Below are 11634 nucleotides of genomic sequence, written 5' to 3'. Positions count from 1 at the left end.
ATAAACTTGGATATTGGATTATGTGGATTTTGATTGGATTTCATGGGATTCACTAAATGTGAGATTTTTGAGTTAAATTTGGCAATTTTGCTAAACTTAGTGAAAGCAGCTGTTTTTATGGTGGCTATGGAAGCAATAGAAACTTTCTTTGAACCTCATAGTATGTTCTTGAAATTGCTAATGGGTGGACTGGAACTATTAGTAGCTATATTAGAAACTTGCTTAGAAGTTTGAAGTCTAGTTTAACTTGATTTTATAAATTTGAGCTTTGTGTTGGGCAACCATTTATGAACACTATTGAGTTTCTTGGAAGAATGTTGAAAGAAATTATGAGGTGGGTTGTTGTGGTTGAGCTACTTCTAAGTAGAGTGTGGTTGTTGGAAGTGGATTTTGAGTTTCATGTTTAGGCCATAAATACAGTAACCATAGCATTATAATTGAGCTAATTTAAAAAAACTTTTTAGAGGATGTTTTTTGCTTTTAAGTTCAAAAAATATTTTGATGTGATGTAAATGTGAAAGTAGTTTAGAATGTTTTGTGTTTGAAGTTGTGTGTTAATACTTTTACTTTTTTGCTAAAAAGTAAAAACCTTCCTTAATAAGCGTTATCAAACGAGGCCAATATTTTATTATAACTTTGCCTTGCTTGCTTTACTTCCAGTTAAGTTAGAGTAATCTCTAGTTGAATGGTTATTTGATAGATGGACTTTGTGTTGGTTAGGCCAGAATTGAATTATTTGAGGCAGTTTGAAGATATTTGTGAACTTTGTATATGAAATTTTGGCTATTGGGTGTGCTTGCAAGGTAATTGGAATCAGTTCATTCTAGATTTTTCTTAAATGATTTTGTTGCTCATTGTTGAATATTATCTATGTATGAATGTGTATAACAATATTTTTGGATATTTCTGAATCTGAATTGAAAAATATTGCAATTGTTGCATGTGAAATTCACATTTTTTTTTTTTTAAGTTTAATTGTAAATTCTTTATGTTTTGGTATAGGAAAGGTAAAACTCATTACAATCATATTAGCATTTTCAGATGACTCGATGGCTACTTCTAGTTAGATGTGGATATATATATATATATATATATATATATATGTGTGTGTGTGTGTGTGTGTGTGTGTGTGTGTGTGGATTTGTTTAGGGTTTTAGAATATATATATATATATGGAGATATTGGATATTGTATATGTTTTTGGATATTGGATTATGTACGTGGATTATGTATTGAATCGGATTGGAATCGGATTTGGATATTAGAAATATTGTATTGGAATCGGATTAAAATATCAGGAATATTGTAATCATTTCTTTTATATATATATATATATACACACGGCATGACACGTCAAAAAACCATCAATTTTTTTTTTTGATTTTTGACGTTCTGAGTGTCAGCACGTCAAAAAAGGTTTTTGACGTGGCAATTCTAATATGTCAAATTTTTTTTGACGTTTTAAAAACTGCCACGTCAAAAAAGGTTTCTGACGTGGCAAAAAACTTTTGACGTGGCATTGTTGCCACGTCAAAAGTTTTTGATGTGGCATTGTAGACACGTCAAAAATCTGAAATTTTTGACACCCCCCTTTTAACCGTTGATAAACGTCAAAAACCGCACGTCAAAAACTCCTGGTCAAAAATTCTCTCAGTTTTTGTAGTGTATCATGTGCTCCCCCAATTCATGACTTGAGAAATCAATCTCCATGTCAATTCACAAAACCCTATAAAAATTAAAAAATAAAAAAAAATAAATAAAAAAATAAAAATAAAAAATAAAATGAAAAATGAAAAAAAATAAAAAAAGAAGCAGAGATGACAACCTATGAATAGGAGAAGATACGCCAAATTAGCCTTATCATTGCTCTGCCAAATTTTCCTCTCACTCTTACTAAACTAAATTGAGCATCAGAGTCTCGCTAGATCCAACTCGGTGAACTCGATCTCTAACCTCGTGTTTCTATTGTAAATCCTCTCCTGGTGAACGGCTTATGATCACTATATTAATAAAATTCATCCATTTTTATTAGTTTAAGCATTTTAGATAATCAATGATATAACATATATCATGTCACGAATAAAAGAAGCTAGTATTAATTAGCCAAATATGTATTATACTCATCCCTAGAGTTACTTAGTTATATAACTAAATTTTTCATGCATACGCTACAAAATCACATGACATTACTAGTTTAATTAGTTTTTATACCATTTTGGGCATTGAATGGGCTGAAAACCCAGAGATCCCAAGATCAAAGTCTTATTTTGATACCATTTTCCTGATTTAAAAAAAAATAATAAGAAGAAGAAAAAAAATATTCACATCTAAGCTATATTTAAAATGACTAGTCAAAATTATAATTAATAAATTAAAACTTTTTAGAATCATGAGTACTATTTAGCATTTGGTGTGTGTCACCATATATATCATCAATCAAGTCCCCACCTAGATGATCCAAACGGAGGTTAATCAATCAAAATATAAACAAATTGCTATATATGCGTGCATGTGTATCTAAGACTCAGATAATCAGAAGATTCTCTGTGCAATTAACTAATCAAAAATGTCATCATCGCATAATAACGTTTGTTCATCAAATAGATTTTGTTTTGATGTGTCTGCCATGACGTGTTCAATGGTGGGAGCAGCTCAGCTCTTCAAAACGAGAAAAATGCTTCCATGCCCATCACCCTTTTTGGCCTCTTCTTACTCTTTGGGGATCCCACGTACATTTCAACCCCACACCTTCCACCAAAACCATCCTCTCATCATTTCTATTTTAGCCTTTTCTGCGTTTCCTTTTTCTTTATTTTTCAAATTTAATATATTGTTGTAATATATATATATATTGGAGCGAGGAAAGGTAACAATATTAGATAATAGTAATGCATAAATAGATGTATGCATTTATGTTTTATACACATTTAAGAAGGCATTTATATTATGCAAGAGGCAAATTTTATTTTATTTATTTTTTTTTTTTTTGAGTGAAATATCAACTTCTCATTAGAACATCACTGAACTAGAGCGGAAGACTCTAGCAGTATTAATTTATTAGCAAATTATTGTTGAGATATTGTCCACTATAATTTATTAGCAAATTTCACGGATATAGCAAACATTAGTTGTTGTTTTTAGGTTACATTTATTACAATTAACCACTCAAATTTTTGGAGTGGCCAGTGAAATGAAAATGAGTTATTTTATGGTCATAATTTAATAATATTGTATCTAACAACATGCATAGATAATGGCACGTGACAAATATGTTAAAATGATATGACATTATTTACACAGTTAAATGCAAAAATAAAATCAAATTAGACCATGAAATAGAGAGATAGGACCGTTGTTCATGCTACTAAGGATACTTCAACTTTTACTACAAAGTTTCTTACGAAATGACATAATTGGTAAAATTGTTAGTTAATGGCCGACCTGTCAATGACACATTCTTCCAATTACAAACTAACACGTCAATTTGTAAAAAAATTCTAATAAAAATTATAGTGCCCCGAGCATTTTTGAAAAAAAATTCCCAGTACCTAAAGTACTATCACTTAGTTACATGTTTGCAAAGCTCACCTACCCTATAATTAAATTGTGGAATGAGATTGTCTGCCCAAATTAACACGTTGAGCATTTCTAGCCATCATAGTAGTGTTTTTGCCTGCTCCATAAAGCGGGTGCAAGGTTGCAGCTCTGCCGTTTTACAGGCTTACCTAATTAAGAAACAAAAACAAAATCTTCATCTCTAACATTATTTCCCCCCACCTAGGCTTACCTAAAAAAACAAAAAGAAAAAAGAAAATGAAAATCTTCCAAGGGGGTTTGACTTCCGCTGATTAATGCTATGTTATGCATATGACAGACCACCAACATTGTTGTCTAATACATTTAAGTCATTTGTAGGGCACCCTTTTGCTCTTCAAATGGAATAAAAAAATACATCTTTTTTCTTCTTCTGAATTATTCCTCATCCATGGTTCTTTCATAACCTTTTATCATTTAATGCATGAAAGTATTCCCTACAATTTTTATTTTTTTTAAAGAAAAAAAAAAAACTGATTTAAGGATTGATTTAGACTTTCACACCAGCATTGGGGAATAAAAATATAATTTTTAGCATTTTTCTTTATTATTAATCTCATACAAACCAATGTGGTTACTACGTCAGCCACTAAACAATTAAAATTTTTTAATTATTATTATTATTATTATTTTCATTCATGTGGCATTGCTTGACACTCATGTAGATTGCCACGTTAATTTATAACAGAATTGTAGTACTTGTGTCCTCCATTCGATGTAAGCTCCATAAGATAGGTTAAAAGATACTCAGAAGCAGCACGTATATTTCAAAAAACAAACAAAAGAATTTCATTTCTTCTTTGGATTTGACAATAGAATTCAACTATCACTTGATGATTGTACAGAATATGATATTGAATACAGAAAGGCATGTGTAACATAACAACATTAAAAGAAAAATGTAAAAAGGAAGTCGACATAAGGTACATGTTCACTTCTGTTGAGCTTGCTTCACTATCTAGACCAAATCTTCTTCTTGGCATCCCTCTCCTTCACCCCTTGAGCCTGATCTCTGCTGGTGCTAGTCCTCTTGTGAGTCAAGGGCCCTTGAGCAGCAGTGACTAGCTTTGTTGTTCTCATGACCCTTGAAATTTTAGGTGGATCAGATTTCCTAGTAGCCTTGGTATCATTTAAAGAAGAGGGTACAAATATATTGTTCTCTGTATCAGCACTTCTCAACTGCTCTCTTTTCCTCCTCGTCTCATGGAGAGAATCATTTCCTCTTACAGACCCTTGATTCATTGAGCGGTTTACTGAATTTGAACTTCTCAGAATACGATGCTCAATCTCATTCATGAATTCATCTCTTATATAGGTTTTTCCTTCATTAGGAGTAGCCCTAACTGCATCAGTGCAATCATGAGTACACTGCAATTGTTGCTCTTGCACCCTCAACTTGTTTTCAAGCTCCTTAATCTGCCATAACATGTCAAATAGATTATTTTCAAATTCCCTTCTTGTAGGCCATGGCAATGAAATAATGAATGATATTATGACCGGGATCCAAACCCGTATACAATCTTCTCTTATTTGGAAAAGAATCATGGATTCATGAATTAGAATAATATATGATCGTTTCAAGCTCTTCAAATAATGATAAAAATTGTAACACAATGAAACTTCTTCAAGAAATATTTCATAACAAACTCAATTGTAAAATAAAATTAGCTAATAGATATACTTCAATCACAGTGTTTTTATTCAAAATTAAAGGGAAAAGAAGACCTTTTGGTGAAGTAAGACGGACTCTGAATTTTGTTCCTGCTCTTTCAGCTTTCTCTCCAGCTCATCCACCTGAAGTAAACAGGCATACAACATCGTTAATTTTGACTTTCTATTAGCTCATAAACATATGCACCAACACCACTAAGTGAAATTGTTTTACAACCTTATGTTGAAGGATGATAGTATGAGACTCTGACTCTTGCAATTGCTCTTTGAGCTTGTTTTCAAGCTCCTTAACCTGCTTAGTAAAATATTGGTTAGCAATTCCAGCTTTTCTTTTGACATCATCACAATTGGTTGACAAGAAATAACCCAAATTCTGAACATCCAAGAACAGAGATTTTAGTGTGATAGTAGAAGTCTACTATCCTCAAGACTTGATTTCAAGGAAAAATATTGATACAAAATAAAATAAAAGCTACCACCTACCAAATTATTTGTGTTCAAAAAACAGAGATTTTAAAATTTTGGTACACTAACCTTCTGCTGGAAAGATGCAGATTCTGACTGCTGTTGTCCTATAAGCTTGATCTCTAACTCTTTGACCTTTAGATGAAATTAATTTCAAATTAGCCAAATTAGCAAAAAACAAAAAGGAAGCAGGATATCTACTATAATTAAATTGGAAAGCAACCTTTTGCTGGAGATTGCTGCAGATTTCCTCTCTCCCTTTCATTCTCTCAGATAATTGCGAAACTTGTTTCTCAGACTGGCTGTGCATGACTGTCTTCAACTCAATCTGCCCTTCAAGTTCTTTGATCTTTTCCTGTAAGTTTTTGTAAAACTGATCTTTGCCTTTTGCCTTGCTCTCTAGGTTCTGTAAGTTCTCTTCTAGCTTCCTTAAAGATTCATCTTTGGATTTGGATTCTTGCCTTGCCTTTTCAAGCTTTTATGAAAATGAATAAATAAATTAAAAAATAAAACTTAATCATTGCTGCTATTATAAAAATAATAATAAAAATAAAAAGAGTAGGAAAATAGATATTTAAACTTGAACTGAACAAAAAATCGAAGTAGAGTTCACAAGACCTACCATAGCTTTCACCTTTTGAAGCTCGCTAGTATCAATCTGCTTCTTCACAGGGCCCAACTCAATCCCTCGAACCCGAGATGCAAAATTTAAAGAACTCAAAGTCTCACCCAAATCCTGGTCCGAAGGACTGATTTGTACAAACATCAAAGTTTTGGAGTCCCCCCCTGCAACACACATATATATAACAACTACATGAAGCAGAAGCAATTAAGCCTGCAAGATCAAAAGCTCAAAGGATAATTTAGCCTTTCTACACTCTGATACTGATAGCATGGACATGACAAGCCAAATTTCTTACACCTCTAAAAAACAAAAACACACTCCTATATCTCGACTGACTCAAATTTACCTAATGAGTCTTGAAGTAAATGTGTCAATTTGGAGTTTCTGAAACAGAAAAACAAACATTGTTAAAATCAAATGTGAATTATGATAGAGGAATGACATAAAGGCAAGATGTAATTCATACCTGTATGGGATGTGACTACTTTTAGTTGCCAAAGCAGATATGACATCTCCAAGAGCTGAAAGTGATCTATTTATATTTTGTGCTTCCTTCAGGCGCTCCCCTTGCACATCAGTTTTCGCAAGCCTCTCACTACCTGCCAAATCTACAAGCCAAAGCTTGCTTTTGGTGCACTCCCCATTCACCAAGTTCTTTGCTCTTACCATTATACAAAGCATGCTGAAAAGTATGGCCAATCAATAATGAGAGAGAACATGTAATAAATTAAAGCAAAGATTTTTGTGGTTATGCACAATGAGAAAAGGCAATAGAACTTGGTACCAATGAGATCGACTACTATGCTCATTCACATTAGTACTTCCAACAGCTCTAGCATTACTTCCGGCCTGCAGCACACTCCAGACTTCCCTAATGCTATCAACTTTGGCTTCTACAATTCCCGGAACATGATGAAATCCTTCAGAAGCTTGCTTTATCTCCAACCTAATACTCAAAATAAAAATTTTAGTAAGACTTCTTCACCGGAAATTTTTATCTCAATTATTTCAAGCCATTAAGTCTAGTATGCTTCCAAAGCTTTACTAGCTTGGCTGCATGTATGCATTTAAAGAAGGAAACATCAATCTTACTTTTTCGATGCTGGAGATGTAGCCAACAAGTCTCTTATCTGCTCATTATAAACTTCAAGAACACTAACTGATAGGTTGTATGTAAAAGTTTCGCTCCTTTCCTTAGCAATGTTAAACAAAAGCTCAAGAGTCCTATAATTTACTCCTCTATTCTGCTGGGTACCCTCCATTGTAAATGTCTTTCCTGTTCCTGTTTGCCCATAGGCAAATATACACACATTGTAGCCGTCTAGCACTGATGTCACCATTGGCAAAGCATCCGCAAACACATCAACTGTAAAAAAAAACCAATGCAAAAACTCTTAAAACACATTTCACAAATCAAAATATTGCTAGTGTATCAACCAAAAGACACATAAATATATACCTTGATCATCTTTTGGTGTGTAAACTCTGTCAAATTTGAAAGACTTTTTGATGGAGCCAGTGGTCAGAATTCCAAGACATCCATCCTTTGCTGCATCAAAGTCTACAACTGTTGTACAGCTAGTCAATATCTCTTCTTTACTTAATGGACGACAGCGGCAGAAAACCCTGATATTCCCTGGTATGTATAAGGTATAAATAGTGAGGGTTAAAATCATGAAAAATATACATAAAAATAACTTGCTTATTTAGCATAAAAGTGAGACGTGCCTTTAGCCTCCTGAACTTCATTAAAAAGTTTCTTCCTCTTAGCTTGCTCTTCGTTGTACTTCACTTTGAGATCTTCACACTGTGCAACTGCAGAGTGATTTAATGAGTCCATGCAGCCAAAACATTTACCAACTTACAATGTTAATTTCTAACTCAAACGTACCCAAAGCCTGAACTGCAAAAACCATTTTATTCAACTCAGGAATGGAATCAGCACAATCATGAGCTTCATGAGAAAGCTGGGCATGCTCTCTTTTCATCACCTAAAAAACAAACCAGTTGTAGAAATGCTTAATCACAACTTAAAATGAAGTTCGATTAAAACTGGTTTTAGGATGATTTTGATATGTAAGCCCCAATAGCATTCTATTACACACCTTTATTTTTTCATGTAAACTATTGATTGCCGCTGCCCAGTGCTTCTTATCATACTCATACCTGCTGGAGATATTCCTCAGATTTTCAGCTTGTTTCTCTACAGTTTGATCTAACAGAGAAAAACAAAAAACAAAAGATGAGAGAAAGGTTATTATTTTCAAGAGAGAAGAAAGCCTTGGATAACCTGTATTTTGAACTTAAAGAGAGAGTGTCCTGGTAGTGATTCTGAGGCAAACCTGACTTAAAAACACTACCCACTAATCTAATGGATCCTTTCCTCATCCATTTATTTTTTTGCCTGTAATGGATAAGTAATTAACACTAGCAGGTGAGTTCTGCCTAGAATGTGTGAAATACTTCAATCTAGGATCACCATCACTCATCATGTTACTATTGCTCAAGAATCTTGCCAGTACTGACTTATTGAGAATACAATATTGCTAATGACAACATTTATTAGAATGCAGAACTTTAAACAAATGTTTCGTTCATGTAAAGTACATTTACATAATTCAGTCATTAAGAATAGATTGGGTTATTCATTGACTTTGCTGAAGCATTCTCATTCTATTATATTCGAAAGATACTAAACATTTGAAGCTCACCTAGAGACAGTGTCTTAAATGTCGCATTGTCAAGTTCCATCCTGACCTTGTCCAGCTGTTCATTTGCTGCAGTCAACGACATCCAAGCCTCGTAGCATTCTTTTTTCTTTCCCTGACACTGCATGGTGAGTTCCTCTATCTTCTTCTCGTATTTTATGGTGGACTTCATTTGCATAAGTTTCTTCTGCAAACCCCAAATTCACAGACCATGTAAACAACAATTAAAAAAGCTTTAATGCTTCAACTGTTCACGTAAATTGCGTATAACCTGGGCTGAAGGAACTTCTATCTCAGCAGCACACTTCTTACATTTAAGGTATTCTTTTTTAACCTGAGGAACTGTACTCAAATCATAAAATAAATTAAACATGCCTGGAAATGTTCATAAATGACATTCATGTTCCACTAAATAGCAAAAGCAAACAAAAGAAATGCAAATAAAATTACCTGACACCTTTGGTGCTTTCCTAATACAAATTCCACTAACTACTGGGCTTCCATTGACTCCTTCAAATCTTATTACGATTACTCCATTCTCCTTCATCGAGACCCTCAGGTCAACCAGCTGCAACGGCTTGTTGGCTCCAACTACAGAGAAAATATCAAAGTCTGATAGAACCTGCCACATTCACCAACAACGAGAACACCCAGAATAATACTATAGTCAGTTTACTGGCACAATCACATGTACAGAAGCTTGGACCTTTGCTTAAATTTACTTGCCTTTTGTTCCTGGATGTATACGTTGAATACCCTCATTCCTTTAGGTCCATTTGTGTTTATGATCTCCGCAAAATGTAGGTCAAAAAAATAGTCTCCAGGAGGAAGATCATTGAAACGATAGCAAAAGTTTCCCAATCGTGCGGACTGATATATAAATGGACAATCTCCAGCCTCAGTTATTGGCTCGTTGGTTCGGAAAACATTCCCTCCTTCACAATATGTGTCACCCACAAATTTCGTGCTGGAATCTACCTCATTTGGAGCCTCACCTCCAGCATTTACAAACATCACACATTCCTCTGGTTCAAGAAGGCAATAATAAATTAAATACTAAACTTTTCCAAGTCCCCCCCACCCCCAAGAAATGACTTTCCAATCCACTAAGAAAGCTCAAAAGTTTTAGCCTGTGTTTAATTTCGGGGAAAATCCATAAATAGATCATATATGGTATGCACTAAAGTACGACAATCAACAGGGGTTATCTGACATTTACAACTAAACAAAAGCATTAACATTTTTTTTTGTAAAGCGGGCACAACTATTGAAAAGAAAAAAACCAAATTCAATTTCAATATAAACCATGGAATACAAACACTTATATTATTACTGACACTAACTGATAATAACTGATGTAAATTGGAAGTCCTAGGGTTTCATATATTTGCAGAGCAAATTCGTCAAAATAACATATAGACCCCTAGTCCTGCTGAGAAATATAGTAAAAATCTAACCCTGATTCAAATTTGTTCATTTTTCTTTAGTTTCAAGAGAAAAGAAAATGAAATCCACTAATTCAAATAACTTTATCACACAATTTGCTTGAGGTTTCTTTCTTCTGGCGTCCTATTTAATGAAAAACGAAAGACCCATCATTTAATTTCTTCTAATCCCTCATTTTCTTGGTAACCAGACCAAGACTAAATCTTGAGGTTAATAATACTAACCTGTTGAGTTGGATTTGGTAAACCCGGAAGGGATTAGTCTTGATCTGGAGTCACAAAGCATCGAATCCACCAAAGACTCGTCGCCCTCATCATTCATGGCAGAATCTTTCGATTCTTGACTCAAAGGTTCAACTTTTTCCCAGTCAGAGGCCCGGGAGACTGACGAATCTGGACCCAGGGTTTCTGGGTGCTGGTGAAAAGTGTTGAATGGGATCTCTTCCATGGAAATTGGACTTCTCAATGTTTGGCAACTGGGAAAATCTTGAGTCACGGCGACAGAATAGCTTTTCTTGCAGCAAGAAATGATCGGGGTCTGGAGGAGAGGAAAATGGTAGGAGAATTTTGGGTTCTTTAACTTTTTGCTATGTTTGGTATGAGAATGCTCGAATTTGAATTTGTGACCGTTGGGTACAAGTGACCGTTACTATGCTTTTTGGGGTTTTATTTTCATGCGCTTCTCTCGTCCGAATTCGGCCATGGGTCCGAAGCCGAAGCCAAAATAAAATAAAGGGCAATTACATTTTTTTCATCAAATACATCGCATTGTCATTTTGTCCCATGAACTATCAACCTTACTGTCTAACCCTATTAAATTATCATTTTATACTCAAAACTCCATTCTGTCAATTAAAAGCGTTAATTCAGACGGTCAACCTGTCACTTTACCCCCGTGAATTACAATGCATTGTCACTTTACTCACATAAACTACAACGCATTATCATTTTGCCCCCATGAACTACAACTCATTGTCACTTTGACCATCTGAGTTAACATTTTTGATTGACAGAATATGAGTTTTAGACACAAAATTGTAGTTTGATGGGGCCATGCAGTAGAGTTAGTAGTTTATGAAAGGCAAAGTGACAATGCGCTGTAGTTGATGGGAGAAAATAAAATTAA

At 34.2% G+C, this 11634-nt stretch overlaps 1 protein-coding gene across 1 annotated transcript; it reads right to left on the bottom strand.

Moving 5' to 3' along the window:
- Positions 1 to 4357: 4357 nt before the first annotated feature.
- Positions 4358 to 11127, bottom strand: LOC132171421 (kinesin-like protein KIN-14R). The gene is made up of 19 exons (XM_059582732.1): positions 10734 to 11127; positions 9790 to 10088; positions 9514 to 9685; positions 9335 to 9405; positions 9067 to 9250; positions 8461 to 8570; positions 8247 to 8346; positions 8084 to 8170; positions 7815 to 7991; positions 7448 to 7721; positions 7140 to 7301; positions 6822 to 7037; positions 6702 to 6739; positions 6353 to 6516; positions 5954 to 6205; positions 5800 to 5865; positions 5483 to 5557; positions 5320 to 5388; positions 4358 to 5010 (listed from the first exon to the last, which is right to left on the bottom strand). The coding sequence occupies exons 1-19, from the start codon at positions 10954 to 10956 to the stop codon at positions 4549 to 4551; spliced, it is 3201 nt and encodes a 1066-aa protein (XP_059438715.1). The 5' UTR covers positions 10957 to 11127; the 3' UTR covers positions 4358 to 4548.
- Between the last annotated feature and the right edge of the window lie 507 nt (positions 11128 to 11634).

This window comes from Corylus avellana, chromosome ca2 (assembly GCF_901000735.1).
Source record: "Corylus avellana chromosome ca2, CavTom2PMs-1.0".
Classification (NCBI taxonomy): Eukaryota; Viridiplantae; Streptophyta; class Magnoliopsida; order Fagales; family Betulaceae; genus Corylus; species Corylus avellana.
This window is presented reverse-complemented; position numbering and strand designations above follow the sequence as displayed.